The sequence below is a fragment of the Ceratocystis lukuohia genome (genome assembly GCF_044167205.1).
Source record: "Ceratocystis lukuohia strain C4212 chromosome Unknown Supercontig5_pilon, whole genome shotgun sequence".
NCBI lineage: Eukaryota > Fungi > Ascomycota > Sordariomycetes > Microascales > Ceratocystidaceae > Ceratocystis > Ceratocystis lukuohia.
Window position 1 is genome coordinate 3,442,309 of NW_027263524.1, and position 25,081 is coordinate 3,467,389.

Here is a 25,081-nt window from a genome sequence, read left to right on the forward strand (position 1 = left end):
ACGTTGTCGTTGCTTCCATGTCTTCGGCCTTAATAAAAAATTAATGTGCCATTATTCTTTACTTTCGTTATTGATCTATATAGTTTTCTGACTACTACAGGATATGCTACGGTTCCTTGCCCTCTAGCTCGGCGCTGACCTGGCTATTAATCCCTTCAACCACTAATTCTTTCCTTTTTGTAATTATGTATCCCTTGTTTCCAAGGCACCAGAAGCTTTACGCGATCGGACTAAGCTTCAAGAAGCCTCCCAGCTACTGTTTTTCCTTGCTCTTCCAGAACAGCCATGCCACCGCTATGATGATCTTCAGGCCGCCAGCCGCCCAGATGGCAGGAGGCATTCCACCGCTAGACCGCTGCAGCCAGCCTCCCAGAATGCCCCCAATCAACAACATCACCATGGCGCACACCCGGCGATTTCTTTTCTCGTTTTTGCCCAGGGGCGCAAATAGCTTCGGATCTGACATGAGATCGCAGTATAGTGACGTCAGCACGCTCGTCGGCACCTCATTGAAGCCAAGCACACGACTGCTCACGACCTGTCCGCCAAACTGAAACGCCAACAGCGCCACAGGCAGAAGCACGATCCACGACGAGTCGTGCTCACCATTGTGCAATGCCACGTGCGGCGATATTGCGCTACGACGGAACTGCGGAATTGCTCCGGCCTGCGTTATGATAGCCACCGCTAACATAAACACGGCCTGAAGCAGGAAGTTGGCTGCGAGTGTCAATTTGCGTTTTGGGCCTACATGGCGGAATTGGCTAAAGGTAAAACAGCCGGCCCAGAAGGCGCCAATAGATACAATCGCCTTGACCCAGAGTTGCGACTCAAGTGGTGGTAGGTGAGCAGCACCAAGAGCAAGGAAAATGGTGTTTCCTGGACGTAAGAAGGGGTTTGCGTTGGTTAGCCAAGTGCGGGTTGGGGCGATTCTTGCTTAGGATAGATGTACGGTTCCAAGGTAGCTCTGGCTCGTTTCTTACCTGTCTGCATGCCGACAAAAACACCAGCCGCATTGAAAACAACCGCGTCACAAAGGCCGGTCACGGTACAACACATGAGAACCGGCATATCAGAATATCGCGGGTCAATGTCATCGAACAAGCGCTCATACCAGCTCCTCTGCGGAGACGTGGCAAGCGGGAGGGAATGCTGGGAGGGATTAACCATAGTAAGCTAATGTGATTATTGTGATAGATGGGCTCTAGAGGAAGCTCTGTATGCATGTGAAAAGTAAGGAAGAGAAAAACAGGCTGTAGTTGAGTTGTGGCTGGATGTTTTCTTGGCTAAAAATTCCTCGCTACATACCGTAGCTCAGTTCCCTTCTAAACTTTCTTATCGTGTAAGGACTAAACAGGGTCTAGACAGGGAGCATGGAGGGCCGGACCGGCGTCTTAGTGGGGTTAGCAATCGTAACCCTAAGCAATATGGTAGTATTTTCAAAGCAACTAAAAAAAATATATATAAAAAATGACCGCTAAATGTGTAGATACCTAGCAACTAGAGAGCTAGAGACTAAGGAAGAACTGAATTCGTGCTAGGAAGCCTGCATGTCGTCATTTTCTTGTTTAGGTTATAAGTGGACGAAAAGAGACTTGAGATGACAGAAAACAAGGGAACTGGCCTGTATAAGCGAGGTTGAATTTGGTGATAGCCTATGCATAAAGAGAACATTTGACAACAATGCAAGCCACTAATATCGAACAATACAGGCTAACTACCATTCGGAGCTGAGTTGCTATCTGACTCGATTTAAATTTAACGGCTGTGGCCCAAGGCTTTTTTGCCACAGCCGAGATAAGGTGGAAAAGTAGATAAAACACTTGAACTTGAGTTTATTTAACGTCAACCAGAGTTGCTAAGATCAAACGATGTCGGACTGGCTACTAGACAGAGCAAGACCTCTGGAAAGCTGGCCACGGATTTTTGACAAGAGAAGTGTATATGCTCCCAAACAAGCTTGGTACTCGCCCTAATACTGTAGTAGCTATCGTAGGACAAAAAGGAAAATAAAAAAGAAGGAGAAAGGTAAAAAAAAAAAGAATGAAGAAAAGAAAAAAAAAAGGAAAAAAAACATTTTGAAGCGTATAAGAAGCCTGTTAAGGCCACCCCAAATCAAGCGAGTAATCGAAACAAGCCCTGGTTGCACAATTGGTTAGTGCGTTGGACTTTTACGAACACTCTTCGAAATAGCCATCCAAAGGTTGCGGGTTCGAGTCCCGCCTGGGGCGAGTTTGTTTCTTTTTGCCCATTTTTCTCCTACGCTGCTGCTCTCTTGGCTTCTGGTCTTGTTCCGGTATCACGGAGTTCTGTACGAGGCTGGCCTTTGTTGCTTGACCCCTATATTGGGGTTGCAATTGTGCTCACGTGTCTGAGGCTCAGCTAAACAAATAGAGCCGAGGTGAATCGGGCTCGCCTTTTTGCTTGCTTGGGGAAAGCCGCAGAACGCCTCGTGTGGCATACTATCCAGCGCATGCACAAATTAACTGTCTAGGCTAGGTATAGCACAAATGCTACAGGACATAACTGGTTGGTAGCAGTACCTGGGCCTCTTCCTTCAGGGCCCTTGGTACAGCAATCAGCAATCGGAGGGTTACATAAGGAAAGGATGTACATACAAGTAGATGGTATTCCAATAACCTTATGCCGTGTTTCCCCTTTTCTTTCCCATGTGTGCTTGACCCAGAGCCACCACTGATCTTCTGCTCCTGTGGGATTGAGGATGGCTCTTTACCCCTGCATCTTCCTGCCAAGATAGTCCTTTTTCCTTCTCTGTCTCCTTCCCCCAGCCTATTTCCCACCCTTGACACAATAAGCTTGGAGGACTTGATTGGCAAGGGGCTGTCTTTTGTAACAAGCGAGAATGAAGGAGGGAGGTAGCTAGCGAGCTAGCTAGAGGAAAGCATGTGATGTAATAACTGTCTAAATGGGAGGGGAGGGGAGCAGAAACGAGAAGAGCGAGCAGGAGGGGGGATGTGTAGCATTGAGAATTGAGCACTGAAAAAAGAAACCAGCGAGCCGCTTCCTGATGGGAAGAGCAGAGTAAAATAAACAGACATCTAAGTTCTCGGGACTTGAAACAATCGCCTAGACCTCAGGGCAGCTTAGTTGGTGAGTCTGCTGACTAAATGGGCGTGATGGGGGTGGTGGCCCAAGCACTCTACCCATTCTAAAATATATACTTGCAAAAAAAACTTGCACACAAGAAAAGAAATCAACGCATTGATCATAAGGGCATCGACATGCTAACGGGTCATTTCGTGGACAGTACACTGGTAGGAAAGGGGACAAGACAAGCTGAGCTGGGGGCTGTTTTTTGAAAGTCAAGTGAAGCGTGATGCGCAGGTTGGCGTATGGCAGCAGGCGAGTAACGCTGACAGAGCACTTGTCTGTCGGAGGGAAGGGGGAGGCGGACGAATAGAACGAGGAGACCAGGGACGAGCGGATGAGACAGGTTCAGAGAAAGACAGAGAGAGAGGCGCACAAAGAGGCGCGCTGTCCCGTCGGGTAGTTACATCTTGCGAGTTCATACGGCTAATGTAGTATAGACAGCAAACACGCGCTGAAGAGATTCCCATACCAATAAGTAGGCCAAAAAACTCCGAATTACAAGAACCAAGGTGCTGGTGACTTTGTAAGTTTCTTTTTGAATAAATAATAAAAAAAGAAGACCAAGGTAAGGTAGTTGCTCTCCGTGCTGTGGGAAGTTGTCACACCCTTTTTTTTTTTTCAGTTACTTCATTTGGAAAGCAGGTTCTTCTCCACTCTAGACCGATCCTGCCATTTTGAGGTGAGCTGTGACACCTTACTTTGTTATTTTCTCTTATTGTGTCTTCTTTTCTTTTCCCTTTCTTGTTCCTTCTTTGCTTGCTGTTTTCTTCTTCTTCTTCCTGTTGTTGCTTTCTTCCTTGCATTCATTCATTCTTACTTCCTCTCGTTTCATTGTGTGCATCTCTTTCGTCACATTGTGTCCTGAGCTGTGGGAGACTCACTGCTTCTCTCTCTTATTTACCTACATTCATTTTACCAATTCTTATTAGCAGAACATTCGGCAGACAGACGCTGACTGGCAGCTATATATATACTCTACAACAAGGCGATCCGGATATCGTCATTCCAGCACATTCATTTGAAACTACCACGACATACGACCTATATATATTTCTTTTCAACTACATTCATTCAACCCTCATCCCAACCTCTTTCGCCTGTCTCTTCCGCTCATCATGGCGTCTAGATATCTGGTCGCCTTGCTGGCTTCTATAGCCGCGGCCCAGGTTACGACCGACTGCAATCCCATGCAAAAATCATGTCCCAACGACCTGGCCCTCGGCACGACTCACGAATGGAACTTCACTTCGCAGCCCGATACTAGTATATGGAAGCAAAAGGTCAACGGCGTCACTTTTGACCCAAAACTCGGAGCCAAGTTCACAGTGGCTAAACAGGGTGACGCCCCTACGCTAATGTCCAACTTCTACTTCTTTTGGGGCCGCACTGAGATGATGTTGCGCTGTGCTAGTGGCACTGGAATCATCAGCTCCATGATGTGGCTCTCAGATAATCTGGACGAAGTGGATTTTGAGTTTCTGGGCACGAAGCCTAATCAAGCAGCCAGCAATTTCTTCGGCAAGGGTATTGAAAACTTTGCCAACGGCGGCACTCACGACGTTGCCTTTGACAACCAGGCCGATTTCCACAACTACACTGTTGACTGGACCGCGGACTACATCAAGTGGTATATTGACGGAGCGTTGATCCGGACATTGAGCCCCAACGAGGCCAACAGCTCCTACACATTCCCACAGACGCCCATGAGGTTCTATATTGGAATTTGGGCTGGTGGAGATCCTCGCTTGCCACAGGGAACGCGGGACTGGGCCGGTGGTGACACTGATTACAACGGGGGCCCTATGACATGTATGTCAAAAGTGTCAAAATCACCGACTACAGCAACAATAGTAAGGAGTATCAATGGAGTGATCGCTCCGGTTCATCTAGCAGCATCAAAATCATCGGTGGAACCAGCAGTGTTGCAACTGAGCTCAACAAGGCCCCCGAGAAGTCGCTTTCTGAAAAGTTCAACGATCTGTCTCCTGGAGCCAAGGCCGGAATCTTTGGCGGTGCTAGTTTTATTGGTGTAGCGGTCGTGGCTGCTGGCCTGCTGTACTTCTTTAGACAACGTAGGCGTGGCGCTGCCGAGGCTGCTGCTGCAGAGAAGGCTGCCGAGGAGAGCCGTCGTGAGAACGACTCTATGGCAGCCAGGGGCATCAACCCAGACTCTTTCAATGGCTCAACAGGTGCAGAATTAAACCAACTCACTCAGCAAGATTCCAACTATGCCACAAACTCCATGCCCAACACGCCTGTTAACCCCCACGGCCCGCTTGATTCGTATGGCGCTCCGACCATGAGTGGCATGCCTGGATCTACCATGGCTGTAGGGGCGGGAGCTGCGGCTGGCGCAGGAATGGCAGCTGGTGGTGCATACGCGGCACAATCAATTAGCCGTAAGCCGCCCCCTGGTGGCGACTCCTTCAACGAGCGCTACGCTTCTCCTGCCCCGACCGGCATGTCGACCAATAATCACATGTACCAGAACAGCGGCATGGGATCGCCCGGCCCTTATAACAATGCTGGCTACGGAGCTAATCCCCATAGCCCCATGGGTGGCATACCACAACACAATGGCGCTCCACTGTCTAATGGTGGCATGGCATCGCCCGGCCCCTACGATAATGTCGGTTACGGAGCTAATCCCCATAGCCCTACGGGTGGCATGCCACAACACAATGGCGCTCCAATCCCTAACGGTGGCATGGCATCGCCCGGCCCCTACGATAATGTCGGTTACGGAGCTAATCCCCATAGCCCTACGGGTGGCATGCCGCAACACAATGGCGCTCCAATCCCTAACGGTGGATTTGGTGGACCTGGCGGTTATGAACGCGTAGCTTCACCAGCCAGTAATGTAGGCTATGGACACCAGAACTATGGAAATTATGCCCCTGATCTATCCTCGCCATACAGCGAAGGATACCCATCCTCAGTACCTCCAGCATATGGTGGGGGCTATGGGCAAACTGCGGATGGCTCGATCCCTCTCCAGAACAGAAAACCAACGCTGCCACACATGGGCAATGGAGGTGGCTTTCATTAAGGAAAAAGAAGGCAATGTTATGGAGTCTGCGTGCCGCTGGTGGCAGGCTTCGCTCATCTCCTTGGACGGAAGAGGCAGTGATTTTATGCATGGATTTTTCTTTATTTGCTTAGCGGTTATTTTTTTCATTTCCATTTTATTCCATGAGGTATGTTTAGAACTACTTCATATTATTATTTATGCATCATTGGCATGGCGGTGGCACGGAATTGACGCCAACATTTACTTATATTATGCTACAATGACGTCAAATACAAAAACCTGTAACCTTGTTTAGTTAGTATGTGAACGGACGTGAATATACCCTGACCGTTACTACTATTATGATATAACCCGTAACCCTAGCCACTCTCACCTCGGCCGCTAACATTTCTTAGGTGCTTGCTTTGGATTGGGCTATATCTAGCAAGCTTTGGAGTGTTACACTCTTCGGCCGTTCAATAGGAAGGCCTAATACACGATCCCAGATTAGTTGCGCCAAAGGACCGAGGCCACGACTGACACCAAAGGTTGCTGTGTAGTAGAGTGTTTCCTTGAAACCATAGTGGTGGAACAAAACACCCGAGCTCGAGTCGACATTGGGGTATGGGTTATTCGTCTTGCCGTGGGCCTTTAGAACTTCTGGGGCTATTCGACTGTTGAGCTCGACTATTTTGAACACTGGGTTGGCTACAATATCCGGCTGCGACGTAGCGAAGTCCATTAGAGCTGAGAAACGGGGGTCCGGCTTTCTGAGCACAGCGTGACCATAGCCAGGAACCACACGACCCCCATTTAGAGTTGACCATAGATAGTCTTTGATGTCAGCCTCGGTGTAGTTTTCGGGAATAGCATCCTTCATCTGGATAGTCCATCGAAGGACTTCCTGAGCAGCAAGCCTGGGTTGGGCCATGTTAGTTTTTACCGGACAACGAGAATAATATGGCGACGCCGAGATGAGACTAAACTTACCCATGGAGAGGGCCAGCCAGACCCTGAAGACCAGCACTGTAACTAAGGAAAGGGTCGCTGAGGGCGCTGCCAACAAGATGGGTAGCATGCGCTGAGACATTGCCACCCTCATGGTCGCCGTGAAGTGCTAGATAGAGGCGGAGCAGGTCCTGGAAACTCTCGTGTTCATTTCCTCCTTTGCCTAGCATCACAGCAAAGTTGTAGGCCCAATCGCCGTTGGAATCGATAGCTGGGACCTTGGAGCCGCTATTTTCCCCTGGGCCGTAGCTGTGAGCATATATGGTAGCAGCGATAGTGGGAAGCTTGGCAAGCAAAGAAATGACGTCATCGAAGATGGGCTCCCAGTAATCCGCCTTCCCTAGTCCGTTGGCATATGCCGTAGCAAATTTTGATGTGTGGCTCAAGGAAGCCACCGCCATGGAAAATGCTGTCATAGGGTGGAGGCTTTTGGGGAATGAGAGTAGTAGCTGCTTGGTAATGGCTGGTAGTTCGGCCTTCTGGGCCAGTTCGGCGCTGAACGCCCGAGTTTGCTCTGTAGAAGGCATCTTGCCCGTGAGCAGGAACCAAAACATAGCTTCGGGGAGCATCTGCTTGCCTGATCTGCCCTTGGGAAGGAGATCTTGGCACTCAGCAATGGTCTTGCCGTGGAATCGGATACCTTCTTCGGGATCGAGGGCTGATCCTTCCCAGACCATAGCTCTGAGTCCTCGCATGCCACCCACCACATGGGAGACATTTAATGGGCCGATGGATGTAGAGCTATGGGCTTTGACCTTCTTCAAAAGCTCTCGTTTGGCTGGAATTACGGACCTGAGGACATCCTTGAGGCTGGGCTCAGCAGTGGTAGTTGCGTAGGATCGCGAGAGTTGTGGGGCGAAGAAGCGTACGGGCCGGGGCTGCTCCACTTTGCCGTTAGCTGCTGGCTGGTCCGAAAAAAGAGGTGGGAGGGAAGAGTAAAGGGGAGAGGAGAGGACAGGGCCATGATGTATACCTTGAATGCAGAGACCGCGAGAGCAGTGGCCCGTTTGGGGTACATTATGAGTGAATAGTGAAGGGTAAGTATGATTTGAAACAAAGGCGAGAGCAGCAGCACGTTGTCTGATATTACAGAAGCTGGGAGTAAACAAACAAGCTAGTCCAGTGACAAAAGCAGCCTATGTAAGGCATGCAAACCAAGGCAATAAAAGGAGCAAGCAGGCAAATAGGCAGCGCTACAGTCTATAGAACAACAAGAGAAATATAAGGGCAGGGGAAACAGAGAAGAGAAAGAGTACGAGGTTGCTAGATGTGTCTTATATGTGTCTTAGGCCCTGGGTTGGAGGTTGGAGTAACTACGGGATAGGGAAAGTATAGTGTCACATGACGGGAGAGAAGGGCACTTGTTTCTGTAGGTAGTGAACGATAGATAAAGTAAGGAGTACTTGTTGCCGAGCATGGCCTTTTAAAGTGAAGGGAAAAGAAGCTTCCTCTTGCCCGCTAGACTTTGGGGTTCAAGTCGCAGCGCAAGTGTGACGTTTGTCTTTGCACGAGAGAGACAAACTCCAATTAAGACTTGGGGAAGGGCCGACAGAAACCGAGGTGAATGAGGGACGACGAGGAACGTCGGGGTTATCAAGGGTTAATACAACCCTAGGACCGACAAAATACAGAGTGTTATAGGGTCTAGAATGGGGTTCGGGTTACGAGAAGGGTTGCAAACGTGATATCGCATGACGGTGATATATATGGAAAATAAAATGAAATAAAAAATCATGGCGCATAGATCTTTTTGACGTCCCCCTAATCCAGGCTGCTCTTGAGCGCATTGTTCGTCGGGGCCGGGGCGCTGGGCCCCTCTGGGGTAACATAAGCCTTAGTCATGCCGCCGTCCACTACCATATCGTGGCCATTCACAAACGATGACTCGTCGCTAGCCAGGAACAGAACCGCCTTGGCTTGCTCAATGGCCTCACCAAAGCGGCCTGTGGGGAAATGCACAGTGCGACGGAGGCGCTTGGCCTCGTCGTCTCCCAGCCAGTCCTGGAGTAGCGGGGTGTTAAGTGGAGCTGGGCACAGCGAATTGAAGCGGTAACCTTCCCGAGCGTGTACAATGGCTAGCTCGCGTGTTAGCGCTAGGACAGCGCCCTTGGACGCAGTATAAGCCAGTTGCGGCGTAGCCGCGCCGACAAGGGCCACTACCGATGCCGTGTTGATCACGGAGCCCTTGGTCTTCTTGTTGCGACGAAGAGCTAGGACAGCGTGCTTGCTGCCGAACCACACGCCCTTGACGTTGATATTCTGCGTTAGGTCCCAAATGGCTTCGGGGGTGTTGACGGCATCATCATCTTTTGCGTGCATGATTCCAGCATTGTTGAAGATGATGTCAAGGCCACCCCATGAGTCGAGAGCCTCACAGAGAGCCTGAACCTGAGCCTCCTTTGAGACATCGCAGATCTGCAGGAGCATTGGTTAGCCTGCGAGTCTGTATAATCAAGAGTGGATGAATACGAGGACAGCGAGCAGGATGATGAAGACACACGACATGTGACGACAGCACTCTTTTCTCATTCATACCTGTGTCTCAACCTTGCCCGCACCAGGCACTAGTTCAAGCACCTTGGCCTTGGCCTTCTCTAGGGCTGGGCCAGAGATATCGGCCATCAGCACATTCGCGCCCTCTTGGGCAAACAGAATTGAAGTCTCAAGGCCAATGCCGCTGCAAAGAAAGGGGGTCAGCTGGGATAGGCCATATGATGCTGGAATTAGAGTTGCAATGGGAGAGAATTACCCAGCGGCACCGGTGATGACGGCGTTTTTGCCAGCTAAGCGTCCTGACATTATGGCAAATATAAGAAGTGATGCAAGATAAGAAACACGACGGCAACAGCGGCAAAAAAGAACCCAAAAAGGCAACAGACGGTGATATCCTGACAGGCAAAAGGGAGAATCGCTCGATGTATCAGTGAAGAATGAATGGGGAAGGAGGGCGAAAACAGAAAATAGAGGGAGGAAGGAGAAGAGAAATAGGAAGGAAGTGGAAGAAGGGGAAGGAAAGAAGCCTCAGGAAAGGAAAGCACAGGACTCGGGCGAGACTAAAGTAGGAAGGTCCTTTTTGGGCTTCGTCTAAACAACAAGGAAACTACCCAAAGGCCTACGGAGACTACAGGAAGAGAGGAGGAGAGGACGAGCGGGGAGGGGACTGATTACGATTACAGGACAGATTAATGGGACCTCCTCGGATCTCGTGATCAAAAATGCTGGAAGGAATCTCCAAGAAAAACGGACCAAAAAAGGACAAAAAAGGGGATTAAACCTGGCAATAGATAAGTGCTACGATTGTCTCCCTATCATCATAACGTGTCAAGGGGCTTTGACTAAGCGCAAACTTATCTATGCCATCAGAAAAGGGAGCCAACTAGCAAGTTGCAGGGTTGAGACGGCAGTTGCGGTGTTGTAGTACCATCAGCGCTAACGTGCCAGCCAGCGGGCGGAGCGGCTTTCGGCGGGGTACGTACCCGTACCGTACTATACTATCCATGATGGGCTGTACTTAGTGTAGGGGGATGACTGGAGCGTGCTTGGCTTTGATAAAGGAAGAAGGATGGAAAGGAGTGAGGGAGGAGGCGTGCATTTAAGAAGGGAGGAGAAAAAAGAAGTGAACGCATGTATGGACTGGACTGTCAACTACGAACTATACTACACGCTTGGTTTATGGCTAGGCTAGCTAGCCCGTCTGTCGCAACGCAAAAAAAAACATTTCAAGAGCAGTGCTTATTGTACAGATAGATAGCGGGCTTACCCTAAACGCATGCAAGAGCCATCTTATCTAAGTATGCTATCTCGCCTACTACAACAGGCTAATTGGCGTATCGGAGCCGATGACAACTTAATAGGCTGCAGTAGCACAAGGAAGCAGGGGCCAGAAGTCCCTCAGAGACCAAGCAAAGCGATAACGGCGATTCATCTAGAAATGCAATAAGGCGAGGTTTTGGGGCGAGGTCTTCGGTGATGGGTTGGCATATATGCGCGACCGTCGACCGGTCGTGGGTAGCAGCGCTTTCTTTCGGATTGTTTTTCTTTTTCGTTTTCTTTTCTCTTGATTTCTTGTCTTGTCTTGTCTTTTTTTGCACTGCTTTTACCGTGCATGCTGAAGCCGCTAGATATTACAGAGCTTCGCCACACGGGCAAACGAAGCCTAGCCAGCGGATGCCGCATATCGTGGCGGGGGCTGGGTAATTGCTGTCGTTGGCAGCGCTAAGCTCGACATTGTGATCATTTGATCAGTCGGGAGTAATCTTTAAGGCAGTACCTGAGAGAGAGCTGTCTAGAGGGGAAAATCCCGGGCCTCATTTCCACTAGAGGTGACAAGCTTGGGGAGCAGCTCCCATTGGCCAAAGTGGGGAACACCTGGTTGTCTGCAGCAGAAATGTGATGGGGGCCTGGAATGCATTTGTATTAGGTTGATATCTGTCTGTGTTCATGTTAATTGGGTTTTAATGAGATGACGATGGTCATGTTGGTAGTTTCAGTAGCACACGATAGGCCTTCACGTTCCTGGTGTGAGATACCTCCGTTGAGTTATGCGCAGATATCATGAGACCAAAGTCCGTAACACTGAACTTTCCCGAAGCAAGTTGGAGAAAGGGCCTCCTTGTACTTGCCTCGTACGATGGTCTTAGTTGCTGGGGTTGGGGTTCCTACGAGCTTCTCATATAGGCGCGCTGAGAGACCCCCTAAAGTAGAACCATAATGGCAATCTAAGCCGTGAGGGGGAGCAAAACAGGGCGGCAAGGACTGGCAACAACATATTTAAACATGGGGAGCCTGAGGCTCTTGTCACAGATCTGGGCACAGATATTAGGTGTAGAATCACTTCTATATGCACATATTCGTGTCGTTTATCAGTCATCCTAGCCTTGAAAGTCAAAAGCTGCCCAGTAGATGCTGGTATTCTCGCTCAGCAAGAATGCTGAGTAATCATCACTTGTTAGTAGTTTATAGGGTTAATACAACCCTAGACACGCGACTCTAGACCACTTTGAGCTGCTGCCTTGAAGACCTGCTGCTCATCAGAGTTGTCCCCAGAAACATCCCAAATTTGCCTTAGTATCTGATGTATCTGAGATAATGGCATCTAATTTGGGGCCGCAGACAACAGGGCCAGTGCAGCCTGTAAAGCTATCGCTACCGCTGGTAAGCAAGTCTGTTCTGCCTCTGTCACGTTAATGCCAATGGCTTAAGACCTTGATATTGTTTAATATTACCTCGCCATGTCGCCCCTGTACCCTCAAAAAAGGAGAGGAAAACTGAACATCTACTGAGTTGTACTGACCAACCTTGTCTCCATCTCCAGAAGTTCCAGCAAGAAATCTTCCAGGAGGTTCGGGCCGAAGATGAGCTTGTCATCATGGCTCGCGGGCTTGGGCTGCTCCGGCTTGTCGCAAATCTGCTCCATTCATACGACGCTGCTGGAAACAACCTGATCTTGCTGATGGGTGCCGATGAACGTGAGGCTACCTGGCTCGGCCGAAGCCTTATCGAGCACAAGGTAGCCAGCGGTGCCACCAAGGCCCGTGGCTTAACATGTGTCGACTCCAAAGAAACACCCAAAACGCGCCAGGAAATGTATGCGCGAGGCGGCTTGTTTTCTGTAACAGCCCGCATCCTGATTGGCGATATGCTGTCAGGCGTTGTCCAGGCCGAGAACGTCACGGGAATTGTGGCGCTACATGCCCAAAAGTTCACGGCAACCAGTAACGAGGCCTTCATTCTGCGAGTGTGGCGGGGGAAGAATCGCTCAGGCTTTCTCAAGGCCTTTTCAGACAAGCCAGAGGCTTTCATACGCGGCTTTTCGCAGCTGACCAAAATGCTTGGCTCGCTGTTTTTGCGCAAGGTATCGCTCTGGCCCCGATACCACGTGACCGTGGCTAGTAGCTTGGAAGGAAAGCGCCGGGCTGAGGTCATAGAGCTGGAAGTGCCCATGACCGGTGCCATGCTCGATATCCAGAATGCCATCAAGGAGTGTGTGGAACAGTGTGTACAGGAGATCCGCAAGACAAATACGGGCCTCGATCTGGAGGAATGGGATGCTAGAACAGTCATGCTGCAGAACTTTGACGTCATGATTCGCCGGCAACTAGAACCCAATTGGCACCGCATTAGCAACAAGACGCGGCGCATTGTGGCTGATTTAACTGTACTTCGGGCCCTACTCCAGTACGTGCTCGAGTACGACGCTGTTGCCTTTCTGGAGCATCTTGATTACATTCATGCCACATACGCACCAGACCCTGGGTCACTACGCAACACCGAATCGCCATGGATGTTTTTAGACGCTGCCCAAACTATATTCGAGTCGGCCCAGAAGCGTGTTTATGCTGCTGAGAGGCACTCGGCCAGACACGAGGATGACATTGATGCACTCCGGCCAGTCCTTGAAGAGCTGCCCAAGTGGGCCATCCTGGCCGAGGTCTTGGATGAAATCGACCGGGATATCCAAACTTCTGGGCCATCTAGGGACGACTCGAGTGGGTGCATTTTGATCATGTGTCAGTCAAGCGCCACCTGCCGACAGCTACGAGATTACTTGCAGACAATGCACCTCCGGCCCCAGGACACAGAGCCGGGCTTAAAAGGGGCTGATAACGCACCGGCTGTCGACCAAGAGTACACCTCGGCATCCTATCTGATGCGCCGGAAGCTTCGCACCTATTTGCGTCGGAAGCGGGAGTTTTCGATGAGGAAAGCCTTGCTATATGCAGATACACAGAGGTCTCTCAACAAGGCTATTGATCTCACTACCGGCCAGGGCAGAGGCGCGCGCGGGGTGGCTCGTGGGGGGTCCGCTGCTAGTAAGCGTCGCCGCGTCCGTGGGGGAGGCGTCGTTGGAAGCAATCCGTCCCGCACTGAGAACGGAGCAGTGGCTCCATTTACTGAAACGCCAGCACAGGTAGCCGGCCTCATAAATTCTATAGGCGAAGCCCAGGCCCAGAACGCCGATGTCGAGCAGCGGGTCGATCTGGTGCAGGATGAATTTGATGACATGGAGCAACAGTACGGTCTATTGTCACTACAGGATCTTTTAGTCATCCACGCTTACGACGGTGACGGTGACGACACCATGCTGGAGCAAGTGAAGCCACGGTATATTGTCATGTACGACGTTGACGCCGCCTTCATTCGCCGCATCGAAGTGTACCGCTCGTCTCACAACGACCGCGATGTGCGCTCGTATTTCATGTACTACGCCGATAGCGTCGAAGAAGAGCGCTATCTCTCAGCCGTGCGGCGCGAAAAGGACGCCTTCACACAGCTAATCCGCGAGCGTGCGAGCATGACTCTAACCCTGGACGTGCCCAAGGACAGCCGGGCTAGTGAGGAGGACCGGTTTCTCAGCCGTATCAACACACGAATTGCCGGTGGTGGACAGCTCGGCCCTGGTGCTGCTCGCAAGATCTCGCCGCGCGTTATTGTCGATATCCGTGAGTTCCGATCATCGCTTCCACCGCTTCTACATGGCCACGGTATGGACGTGGTGCCGTGTCAGCTGACGGTTGGCGACTACATCCTATCTCCGCGCATTTGTGTTGAGCGCAAGGCTATCTCTGATCTCATCCAGTCTCTCAATTCAGGCCGGCTATGGACGCAGTGCGAAGCCATGTTCCGACACTATGCCTGTCCATTGCTCCTTATCGAGTTTGATCACAACAAGTCCTTTACGCTTGAGCGCTTCGCTGATATGGGTAATGGCGGCGGGTCATTTGGCTCTTCTGCCACTGTCGGCTCAGATCTCCAGGGCAAGATTGTAGCTTTGACATTGGCGTTCCCGCGCCTGCGCATCATCTGGTCATCATCGCCATATGAGACGGCCGAGATCTTCCAGAGCCTCAAGAGCCAGGAATCCGAGCCCGATCCACGGGCTGCTGTCGAGGCTGGGCTCACTACAGGCGAGAAGGAAGCTGGCGATGGACACCTGGAACCAACGCTGCAGGCCATGATGGCGGCAATACCTGGCGTCACGCCAGCCAATATGGCGGCGCTGACGTACAAGGCAAGGAATATCAAGGAATTGGCTAATACTAAAAGAGAAGATCTGGTAAAGATAGTGGGACTAGAGAACGCAGGCAAGATTGACTATTTTTTTAGTAGGAACCTAGCGCATTAGCGGTGATACGGAGCAGGCGAGACCAGACAAGAAAGCAAAAGAGGGCGGAGAGGCACATATGCCGGTATAATCATCGGCCATAAGACTGCTGGTAATCTTTAAATATTCCCACTCAACACAGCGCATATACATCAATGCTTGTTATTAAAGTATGAAGCACTAGCACCCTTTGTAACAATCAACCTCAACCGACTCGTACACAGCCTTTCCACCCGCCCCTCTACACGGTTTCAATGTACCGTCTCATTTCCCAGTCCGTCACTGCCTCTTCCCACTGCCGCACTTCGTGCATGCGTGTCCCAGCAAAATGGTCCACAAAATCATTCCCAAACACCTCCCGTGCCACGCTGTCTTTACTAGCAAAGCGCTCAGTAGCTTCACGTAAGCTCTTGGCCAGTCTTTCACCCTTGTCGGCGTTGCTTCCCACGGCATCCCCCTTGGCTAGCGGAGGGCATGGCAGGGCTAACTGCTTCTGCACTCCTCTCCAGCCACAGCCAAGAATAGCAGCCATCACCAAGTGGGCATTAGCATCAGCTCCACACGTGCGAATCTCAAACCGTGTAGCGCTAGGTTTGGATGTTGGTGGTGCAATCATACGAATAGACGCCCCACGATGCTCCAAGCCCCATGATACCGTGACCGGGGCCCAGAAGTTCTCAACAAGACGCTTGTAGGAGTTGATTGTTGGCGCCAGCATTGGCATCACGTAAGGCAGGCCTTGCAGAATTCCAGCCAAAAAGTGACGGCCAAAGTCTGTTAGCCACTCGAGATCCGGATACTCAGGGCTAGGGTCGGGCTCTTCACGGGCAAACATATTACGGCCAGTCGCTTGGTCAATGACAGATACATGGATGTGGCCGCTATTTCCGGGGAGGCCTTGAATAGGCTTGGCCATGAAGCACGGGATAATATTGTACTTTGTGGAGGTTGATTTCAGGGCAAATTTGAATAGGTTAGCCCGGTCGGCCATCTCAGCAATCTCTCCGTATTCTAGAGCAGCCTCGAAGACGCCTGGCCCACTTTCGGTATGCCACCCCTCAATATCACAGCGGAATTTACGGCACGTCTCGAAGACGTCATAGTAGAAGTCTTTATTATGGACAGGCCGGGTCATGCTGTAGCCAAACATACCCTGGGTCAGAGACTGGAGGGCGCTAGGAGGATTTGTCTTGAGGAAATCGGCAGGCGAGGCATCGGAACCTGGAGCTTTAAAGGTGTAGAATTCGTATTCAGCTGGAAGAAGGAAGACACATGTTAGTATAACCCAAAGCATAGAAGGCAAAAAATAAAAGAAAAGCTTACCTCCAGCCAAAGCGCTGAAGCCCTCGGCAGCAAGCTTGTCCGTAAAGCCCTTTAAAAGACTGCGCGGACAAGCGCAAATGGGCTTTTGAGTATCAGGGTCGAGGAAACTGACTAGGAACAGCGGCACATTATCTTCCCATGGAATGCGACGAAAGCTCTTGGGGTCAATCACAGCGATAAGATCGCGATAGCCATTTTCCAGGTTACTGATGGAAAGCTCTTGTTGGTAGGTATTATCGTGCATGTCCCAGCCGAAGATTACAGAGCAGAACCCGAAACCAGACTTGATGACAGAAAGAAACTTTTTCTTAGACATGAGCTTGCCGCGTAGAATGCCATCGGCATCAATCCCGGCGACCTTGACCTTGTGGTCATTGGCGAGAAGATGGTCGAGATCGCTCAGGGTTAGAGCGAGAGGGTCCGGGGAATCTGACATGGCGAAGAAGAGGTAAAATCCAAGACAAAAACCAGTCAAGGAGTATAACAAGATAGGGTTTAGGCTGAGTAGACTTGAAAGAATCAAAAAAAAGGGAAAAGACCAAAAGACCACAAGTTAGAAAGCGGTTTACTGCTTCCTCCAAATTGCCTCAAAGCGTCCAAGTTGTTCCCAATAAATCAACGATGGTGAGTGAAGTGGAGTAGCTGCCAAGCCAGTGCCGTTCGTTAAAGCAGTCAGAAAGGCGAAGAGAAGTGAAAAGGAGAGAAAACAAGGCAAGATGTCGTAATGAGACAACAAGGAAAGAGAAGTCGGGAGAAGGGGAGCTAGGAGAAGCGTTGATTGAGACTAATGTGGAGGCTAGGTTGGGGTGGTGGAGGAAAAGATCCGGGCCGGGCGCGCGTTGATAAAGGAGAGTGGACAGAAAAAAAGACAGCAAAACACCGCTAGAAGTGCGTCTGAGGGACGGAGGAAGAGGATAGAAAATAAGGAAGAAGGCTACGATGTCTAGAGTAAAGACTTCGTAGCCTGATATATTAGGAGGTAGGAAGTCAATAAAAGGCAACTGCCAGTAGGCCCAGGCCTTCCAGGGGAAGCTACCATATTGTAAACTTGATGATACTCCCTTTTTTCTGGCTACCTTCCTTTCCTCTTCCCGTCGTATCACAAAACCCGATTCTTTCCTCCCTCTTTCCTCGCCTTCTCTGGTGTTCTCTTTCTCTTATCCGTCTTCCTTCCCTTCTTGGCTATCTCTAAAGCAACTGCCAACGTCCCACAAAGCTAGATCCTTGCGCTGACCCACCCACCCCGCACCTGCCCTTTTTTCTCTTGAATCCCTCTTCCTCGGTTATCAGCTTGCCATGCTATAGAATGCGAAGCTCCGGCCTTGACTTGAGCGCTGATAAGAAGCAGCAGAGCGACAAAGCGGTTTGTAGAAATATCACTCGCGCTAGCAAGACCCAACTAGGAAACAGCATTACAAGCCAGCCACGGAAATTCATGCATGTAATAATAAGCCTGATCCGCAGCCATCACTTTGCAGCTTAATCCAGATACCATATCAACATCTACGTGCTGCTTTTGTGGAACCCAATGCAACTAGTTGATAAGAAGTTAGGGGTCTCCGAGGCCATGAGGCCATGGACACCATTTAGTGATAGCAAGATCTCGGGAAAGACTTGTGCTCACATGTGGAAAACGGAGAGCAAACTACAAGAAAAAGAGCGGCGTGGGTCTGGCCTATGCGCGATCGTATGCTGTTATTTATATGTGCGAATGTATAAAACGAAAATAGCCTTAGGGCTGATTAGCTAGTCCAAGAGGTCCCGTCACTAGTCCTCGCCCTCAATTGTGATCTTCACTACGTTCCTTGACTTCGACCTTCTTCTGCAGCTGCCTCTTAACCCAGTTGGCTACCAGCTCGTCGTTCGGCTGCTGTACATGTTTCAATCTAGTCCTAAGGTTGGACGCCGTGCTGAGCTGCATGTTGCCCATGGCATTAACCGTAGTGTCTATAGTAGTCTCCGTTGCTGCTGCTTTATTCTGGGCGGAGTCGCTGCTTTGCTCATTTTCCACCCCTCCTTCGTCTTCCTCTTGGATCACGGGGGGTTTGGTCACGCTTGCTAGCCATGCATGCCTTAATAAAGCAGTGTATGTTGGTCGGTGCGTTGGATTCTTGGCGAGGCAGCTAGCCACAAAGTCTTGTGCGGTAGCCGAGTACCCTACTTCAGGCAGCTTGGGGGCTTCTCCTTTGACAATCGTCTGCACAAGATGTTAGCCCCATTTTTTACCTCATAATCTTCAAGTCAGCGCAACAAAGGTAAACTTACATTCAACTGCACGAGAATGCTAGCATTCACGTCGTAAGGGTATTTGCCCAAGGCACACTCAATAATCGACAGCCCCAAGCTCCAAATATCGCTCTGGACGCCATATGACCCGTCATCTTCCGCCTCCAACGTAGGATTGCTATGAATACGCTCAGGGGGCATGTAGCTTTGGCAGCCAATGTTAGTCTTAGCCTTGCTGGCAACCAAATCTCCACTAACGCCAAAGTCGCAGATTTTGACCTGCCCACGCGTGTTCACCAGGATATTCGTAGGTTTCACGTCGCGATGGATGATATTATGTGTCTCCTTAAGCTCGTTGAGGCCCAAAACTGTAGCCAAGGTAATGTGCTGCAAAACGTCTTCAGGCACACCATCTTTATAAAGCTTGTCAATAGATCCGCCGTCCATGTACTCGATGCACATGTAAACAAACCCGTCCTGCATAAAAGCACCGTAGAAGTCGATAATATATGGGGAGGCGCATTGGTGCAGAATCATGAGTTCCTTGGCAATAGTCTTGAACTTGGCTTTGTCCAGCTCCATTCGAATCTCCTTCATAGCCATGATCGTGCCACTGAGACCGTCTTCACTATCTTTATGGCCGTCAGAGCCTGGCTCTGTCGGAGGGTGGTGAATAGATGGCTTGGACCCCGAGAGACCTGGACCCAGTCGTGGTTGCTTTGGCTTGGCGTGTCGTACTTTATAGACAGTGCCATAGTTGCCTTTGCCTAGCTCCCCAAAGACTCGATCTCGTTGAGTGACATGCTATATGTATTGCCATTGGCAAAGTGTACGCCATCTTTAGTGAGGGTTGCAGAACCGTTAAAGTTGAGCCAGCCTTTCTCTGGGTTAATAAATTCTCGAAACTCGTCGATTTGTGAGCCAGTAAAGGCTGTTCTTGGGTCCGTGGTTGTATTTGCAGCTCCTGGAGCCGCACCGGAAGCCCCAGTGCCGATGGCTGGTGCGGGAGAAGAACCCGCGCCCATGTCTGACGGGTTAAGGGTCATCATTCCTTTCTTGAGGCCGCGTCGATCAGCCAGGCTATTTGCTTTGGGGGTATTTCCGGGCAAGGGAGAGCTTTGTGTTTGTGTGGGACCGGATGGTCGGCCAGGAAGATTCAGCTGCATGGAGCGAGCACTTTCAGTGCCTGGAGGGCCACCCTGAATACCAGCGGATCCCAAGCGGCCGTCAACCATATTGCTCCTGCTTGCCCCTACAGATGCTCCAGAGCCAGCAGCAGTGCCCAGCCTAAAAGCCGATTGGTCGACCTGGGACAAGGAACGGCTGGCTGGGAGGCGGCTATTAATGAGATCTCTGACACGTTGACTTGACGTTGAGGTGGAGCCATTACCTGAGCCGGTCATGCCAGACGATGCTACTGGCTGGCGCTGGGTTCTGAAATGGTTACGAGGGTGTGTAGAAACATGTGTGTTTCCGCTGTCGGGAATGTGGCGAAGTGAGGGTACACGCCTAGCGTTGTCTGCTGAAGATGAAGGAGGGATGGACGGGGAGCTGTGTGTGGCATCGGTAGGGGCAGAAGCAGAGTCGGAAGGAGGGGCAGCATCCGAGTTATCGGGGAATGCCTTGGAGCCGGAGAAGGTACGCGGAAGCGTTTCACGAGGGTTGGGTTTTCCAGACATTTTTGAGTCCAGGTGCTGTTAATGCGGGTGATCGCTATCGCAGATGCTTGTCTCAAGTGGCTCTCGCTGTAGTGTGCGTATTTTTGATGTTCCAAAGTCAAGCACTTGGTACTATATTTGATGATGCGGTTGTTGTGGCTTAAGAGGAGGGGCGAGCTGCCTTGGAGGGGTAACGCTGGGGCTTCGGCTTCGAGTGGGCAGCTGTGATTGGACTGCTAGCGAAAGCTTCGACTGAGTTTGGGATTTTAAGAAGTATGCAGCTGGATTAGACAGCAGCTTAATGGCAGAAGACGTGCTATGCTGTTACTGTGCAGCGCAGTGCTAAGCTGCAGATATCCTTTTATAAGGTTAACTTCCCGAGCTTAGTTTAAAGCAAGGTGAGTAGTCCGCAGTGTCACGCAGGGTGAACGCAAGTGAGGTCTATATTCAAAAATTGATTCACGCCCTGTCCACGAAAGATGGAATTAAACGGCTTGGGTTTTGTGGGCAAGCGGCAAGATTGAGGCCAGGTCGGACAAGGCAGGGGTTTATGGACGTTCGTCAAGGAAATCAGAGGCCTAGAGACTTGCTGGAGAGGGGAAAAGGCTTTGGTCCTAACAAGCATGTCCTGCCTGTTGCAGCACTGTATTGTAGTAAATCACGAAGGTGAAGAGCAAGATGAGCAATAGTCTGCCAATAAATAAATCGAGGCCCGAAAGCAAACGTGATGCCTAGAATTCTTTACGCTAGCAAAACCAAAAGGGACGTGTGTGTGTGTGTGAGCCGAGCAGAACCTGTACTGTAGGAATCTTGGGGTGGCGTTTGAGTTTGATAGGAGGTTTCAAAAAGGAGGCCGGCTGGTTGTTTTTTTTTTATCTCTAGAAGCGAGGGAGAGAAAAGAGACCGAAGCAGAATGCCCGAGCCGAGGAGACTCAGCCAGTCGTGCAGTAATCGAATCCAGATCTGAAGCTAATCAGATCGGGGTTAAAAAGAAAGAAATGCTTTGTGCGGTGCGTTCAGCTGCTAATATTCTCAGGGGGGAAATAGTAGTTGATTTTAGAAAAAATTAGAAAGAAAAAAAAAAAAAGTGGTGAGATTGACCGAGCCTCAGACACTAATGGCGATGTTGATGGAGAATAGAAGAAGCTCGCAAGGCTGGGATGGGAGGATTGGCCGGGCAAAACCAAAGAAAGACAAAAAAAGCTAGAGAGGCTTGGCAAAGCACAGGGAATATGGGAGGGTGAGATTCAGAAGTGACAAATGCCAATGATGACAAAATGCCAGCAAGAAGATTCCGACGCAGACTGATGCAGATGTGGCAGGATATGCAAAGAAAAAAGACCATTTCACCAGCCACGGCGAGGCTGACCGAACAGGTACATGGTACATGGCATGAATTCCCTATCAGAGGGCGAGGCTACGATTTTATCCCAAGACGGCAGCAGCTCTCTCACTATACATTTAGCAGAACAGCTGTCTGGTCAACTTGGAGACCAGCCAGCAACTCCCCTAGCTCCCTGACTCCTTGCATCTTCTCCAGGAGATGCACCCTCAAATTTTTGTTACTTCGTATTCAAGGAAATCTTATGATATTCTCGCACTCTGGCGCATGGTTCTGAGCGCTGCACAACAGAGCCCTGGTCAAATACTTGGCATCTATCTCCCACCACTCAAGCTTCCCCTCCTTTCTAGAGGCTAAAAAGCCGTAGAGGGACAATGATTGCATATTGGGCCAAAAGTATATCGACATCAATCAGCCCTGCTTATCTCAACACGTTAGTGTCTTTGTCTTATCGGCAATTCATTGTGCTTTTTATTCGCTTTTTTCTTTAGAACAAGCATTGCTAAGTTGTCTTTCCCTCACATGAAAAATGAAAGGTGATTCGTTTATGCACATAGAGTAGCAGCATATGAGCGAGCATATGCAATGCGCTAGCTACTATGCTCGTGCGCATGCTTCTTTTTCTGTGCTATGCTATACATATGGCCATGCAGGCATACAGACTAAACGGGTATTCTGGCATACGACTGACAACGAAACAGTTTCTCTCGTCATTGCGTTGCCGTGCGGAGCTGATTGTTATTTCCAGCCCAACCCGCCTGGAGCCGGTTTACTAGGGTTAGGGTACACAATTTGCAAGCTTCTCCCGCTCGCCTTGCCTCTTCAGGCCGTACTGATCTAACTCTGACTAGATTCGCCCATGATGTTGTCTTTTTTTCCGGCTGCTAGAAGTTGCCACTTGCTTGGAGGGCATGAAGAACACGGGATTATGGAGCGACCAGATGATGGGTTAAATGGCCCAGCCGAGCCTTGCTCGTTGCTTGTCTGTCTTTCCTAATCACCGACTTTGCAATCGTGTTGCTTCGTTGGTGCCTCGGATTGCCCTTATTGTGTCTATATTATTCCTCTCTGCCGCTGGCCATTCCCCGAAATGTCTTCATTCCCCGTTATCAACGGTACCGAGGTCGCTATAGAACCGCCACCGGGCTACATATGTGACTTTGATCATCCGAAACAGAAAAACGCCGTCGCTGCATACTGTATAGTAGCAGTGTTTGGGTTTTTGTCGACGCTGTTTTGTGGACAGCGTCTCTATGTGAATGCTGTTGTGCGCAAAAGGCTATGGTGGGATGATTGTGAGTCTGTAATGCGGCATCTAGATTTAGGACTACGAGCTAACAAGTCTATGGCAGTGTTGGTGATGCTCGGCTTTGTATGTGGAATAGAAAGGCGTGGAGTGGAAACGACAATAGGCGTTGATGGGGCCAGCTATTTTCAAGACGGCAGCGCTGACATTTTCTACAGGTTTCGTCATGGATCATTCAGATCTTTATCCTAGGTAAGTTTATCTGTGTGTGAATAGTAGTATTGGGGCTTAGTTGCTGACCGAGTCCGTGGGTGGGTAGAGGGCTTCATTCATAAATACATTGGCACACATTTATGGGAGATATCGACTGACAAGTTTTACACTTTCTCCAAGGTAAGTTTGCAAGGCCAAGGAGAGTGAGGAGAACGAAGGGAGAGAGAGCAAAAAAAAAAGAAAGCAGAGGGGAAGAAGGAGCTTACATGATGGCGCCGTCTTTACCAGCTTTGCTGAACACATACCGAGATTCACCTTTCCATGCCTTCCTCTACCGAATATGAGCCGTGAAGCTTCACCAAAACACTAGCTGATTAACAACTCATCATTCCTTTGTACGCTGTCCCTGGGCTAGTGGGCGACGTATGTAAATCCTATTCTCTATGTCTTCCCGACAGTATTTTGCAAGGTTGCTCTGCAGATGTTTTATCTGCAGCTCGGTAACATGTCGCTTAGATATAAGGCGGCTATATTTATGCTGATATTCGCTACGGTTGGGTCCGGAATTGGTATCCTGTTCAGCAGCATCTTTATATGTAGTCCTGTTAGGAAAGGCTGGGACTTTCGAATCACATCAGGCTCTTGTATTGACCGGCCAGCGATGTACCAAGCCACAGCTGGCATCGGAATGGCCACCGATGTGCTAATATTTGCGATTCCAATACCAATGGCGATGAGGCTGCAAATGTCGCGAAGACACCGAATTGGACTGGTTTTCTTGTTCTTTGTGGGCTCAATGTAAGTTGGGAGAAACGGAGATGTAGGAAGTGTTGCCAGCCATGTGCATGTGCATAATCTCGCCTGATTGACTAACCTTGTTAATAGCACCGTCATCACATCGATTGTCAGGCTGGTTTTGCTGGTCACGTCCCTGTATGAGGATGACCTACCATGGAGTGCGGGCTTAATTACGATTTGGGTGTAAGTTCGAGTTTTTTTTTTGCACTCTAGGGAGGGAATAGCGTGTGGTGTGGTGTGGTGTGACTAACAGCAAAATTCAGGCTCATTGAATCGAATCTGATGGTCATGTGTGCCTGTCTCCCAACGCTGCGCCTCTTCATCCGCACTATGTGGCCGCGTATTCTACCCGACGAAGCAGAGGCTATTCAAAATCAACAGCAGCAGCTACATGAGAGGGACAATGAATTTGGAGACTCACGAAGAAAAAGTCCACGCGGAGCCGGCGCAAGGACTTTGTTGTCCCGGCGGGGACATGGCCACAGCTTGGAAAGTGGACTTAGCGATACATTGTCTGGGCTATCCACGCTGGATCTGGGGCCTGGCTGTGGCCCAAGAGCACCAGACGAAGGCAATACGAGTGTCAACCATGTCGACCAGAGAGAAGCAGGGCCGTTTGGAGAAGGACAGAAGAGGGACGAGAGCTTAGTGGGAGAAGAGGAAATGCGGCAAATATTAGTCATGGGGGAGACTATGAGAGACGAGATACAGAGGAAAGAGACAAGCAGCAGCAGCAGCAGTAGCAGAAGGGGGACGAGTGCGAAGAGGGGTAGGACAGGCGAGAGAGGCGAAGATCAAGAACAAGGCCAGGACCAGAGAGAAGCCAGAGGCGGAGGCGAAAGCGGAGACGGAGGCGGAGACAGAAGAGGTAGTGTGATGTACGCAGCGTGGGAGTGGAGATTGTCAGAGATGGAGGGCTATTGGGGCAAGTGGTAAGGTGAGGAGGTTAGGTGAGGTTAGACGGTTTTAGATGGGAGGAAAAAAGAGACCGTGCCACATGTAGCGCAGGAATCAGCCACAAAACGCGACAGCTTGCCATGGC

The 25,081-nt window shown here is 50.2% G+C and overlaps 8 protein-coding genes across 8 annotated transcripts; 3 read left to right on the forward strand and 5 right to left on the reverse strand.

The window, feature by feature from the left end:
• Positions 1 to 253: 253 nt before the first annotated feature.
• HOO65_050750 (uncharacterized protein) lies at positions 254 to 1,170 on the reverse strand (the record flags this gene model as incomplete). Its single annotated transcript, XM_071003492.1, has 2 exons — positions 254 to 879; positions 984 to 1,170. 2 exons carry the CDS (start codon positions 1,168 to 1,170, stop codon positions 254 to 256), a joined length of 813 nt encoding a protein of 270 aa, XP_070858809.1.
• Positions 1,171 to 4,226: 3,056 nt separating this feature from the next.
• Positions 4,227 to 6,160, forward strand: HOO65_050751 (putative glycosidase crf1; the record flags this gene model as incomplete). The annotated part of the gene is made up of 2 exons (XM_071003271.1): positions 4,227 to 4,924; positions 4,963 to 6,160. 2 exons carry the CDS (start codon positions 4,227 to 4,229, stop codon positions 6,158 to 6,160), a joined length of 1,896 nt encoding a protein of 631 aa, XP_070858810.1.
• Positions 6,161 to 6,533: 373 nt separating this feature from the next.
• Positions 6,534 to 8,147, reverse strand: HOO65_050752 (putative Mitochondrial precursor of 2-methylcitrate synthase; the record flags this gene model as incomplete). Its single annotated transcript, XM_071003326.1, has 3 exons — positions 6,534 to 7,038; positions 7,112 to 8,034; positions 8,103 to 8,147. The coding sequence occupies 3 exons, from the start codon at positions 8,145 to 8,147 to the stop codon at positions 6,534 to 6,536; spliced, it is 1,473 nt and encodes a 490-aa protein (XP_070858811.1).
• Positions 8,148 to 8,890: 743 nt separating this feature from the next.
• HOO65_050753 (short-chain dehydrogenase/reductase family protein) lies at positions 8,891 to 9,928 on the reverse strand (the record flags this gene model as incomplete). The annotated part of the gene is made up of 3 exons (XM_071003476.1): positions 8,891 to 9,544; positions 9,665 to 9,806; positions 9,879 to 9,928. The coding sequence occupies 3 exons, from the start codon at positions 9,926 to 9,928 to the stop codon at positions 8,891 to 8,893; spliced, it is 846 nt and encodes a 281-aa protein (XP_070858812.1).
• Positions 9,929 to 12,497: 2,569 nt separating this feature from the next.
• Positions 12,498 to 15,254, forward strand: HOO65_050754 (MUS38-like protein; the record flags this gene model as incomplete). The annotated part of the gene is made up of 1 exon (XM_071001012.1): positions 12,498 to 15,254. One exon carries the CDS (start codon positions 12,498 to 12,500, stop codon positions 15,252 to 15,254), a length of 2,757 nt encoding a protein of 918 aa, XP_070858813.1.
• A 220-nt stretch (positions 15,255 to 15,474) lies between these two features.
• On the reverse strand, positions 15,475 to 16,992 carry HOO65_050755 (Type-1 glutamine synthetase 2; the record flags this gene model as incomplete). Its single annotated transcript, XM_071001013.1, has 1 exon — positions 15,475 to 16,992. The coding sequence occupies one exon, from the start codon at positions 16,990 to 16,992 to the stop codon at positions 15,475 to 15,477; it is 1,518 nt and encodes a 505-aa protein (XP_070858814.1).
• Positions 16,993 to 18,336: 1,344 nt separating this feature from the next.
• Positions 18,337 to 20,461, reverse strand: HOO65_050756 (MAP kinase kinase PBS2; the record flags this gene model as incomplete). The annotated part of the gene is made up of 3 exons (XM_071003246.1): positions 18,337 to 18,753; positions 18,822 to 19,570; positions 19,642 to 20,461. The coding sequence occupies 3 exons, from the start codon at positions 20,459 to 20,461 to the stop codon at positions 18,337 to 18,339; spliced, it is 1,986 nt and encodes a 661-aa protein (XP_070858815.1).
• A 2,411-nt stretch (positions 20,462 to 22,872) lies between these two features.
• Positions 22,873 to 24,975, forward strand: HOO65_050757 (uncharacterized protein; the record flags this gene model as incomplete). Its single annotated transcript, XM_071003251.1, has 6 exons — positions 22,873 to 23,077; positions 23,125 to 23,154; positions 23,247 to 23,280; positions 23,851 to 24,039; positions 24,127 to 24,222; positions 24,303 to 24,975. The coding sequence occupies 6 exons, from the start codon at positions 22,873 to 22,875 to the stop codon at positions 24,973 to 24,975; spliced, it is 1,227 nt and encodes a 408-aa protein (XP_070858816.1).
• Between the last annotated feature and the right edge of the window lie 106 nt (positions 24,976 to 25,081).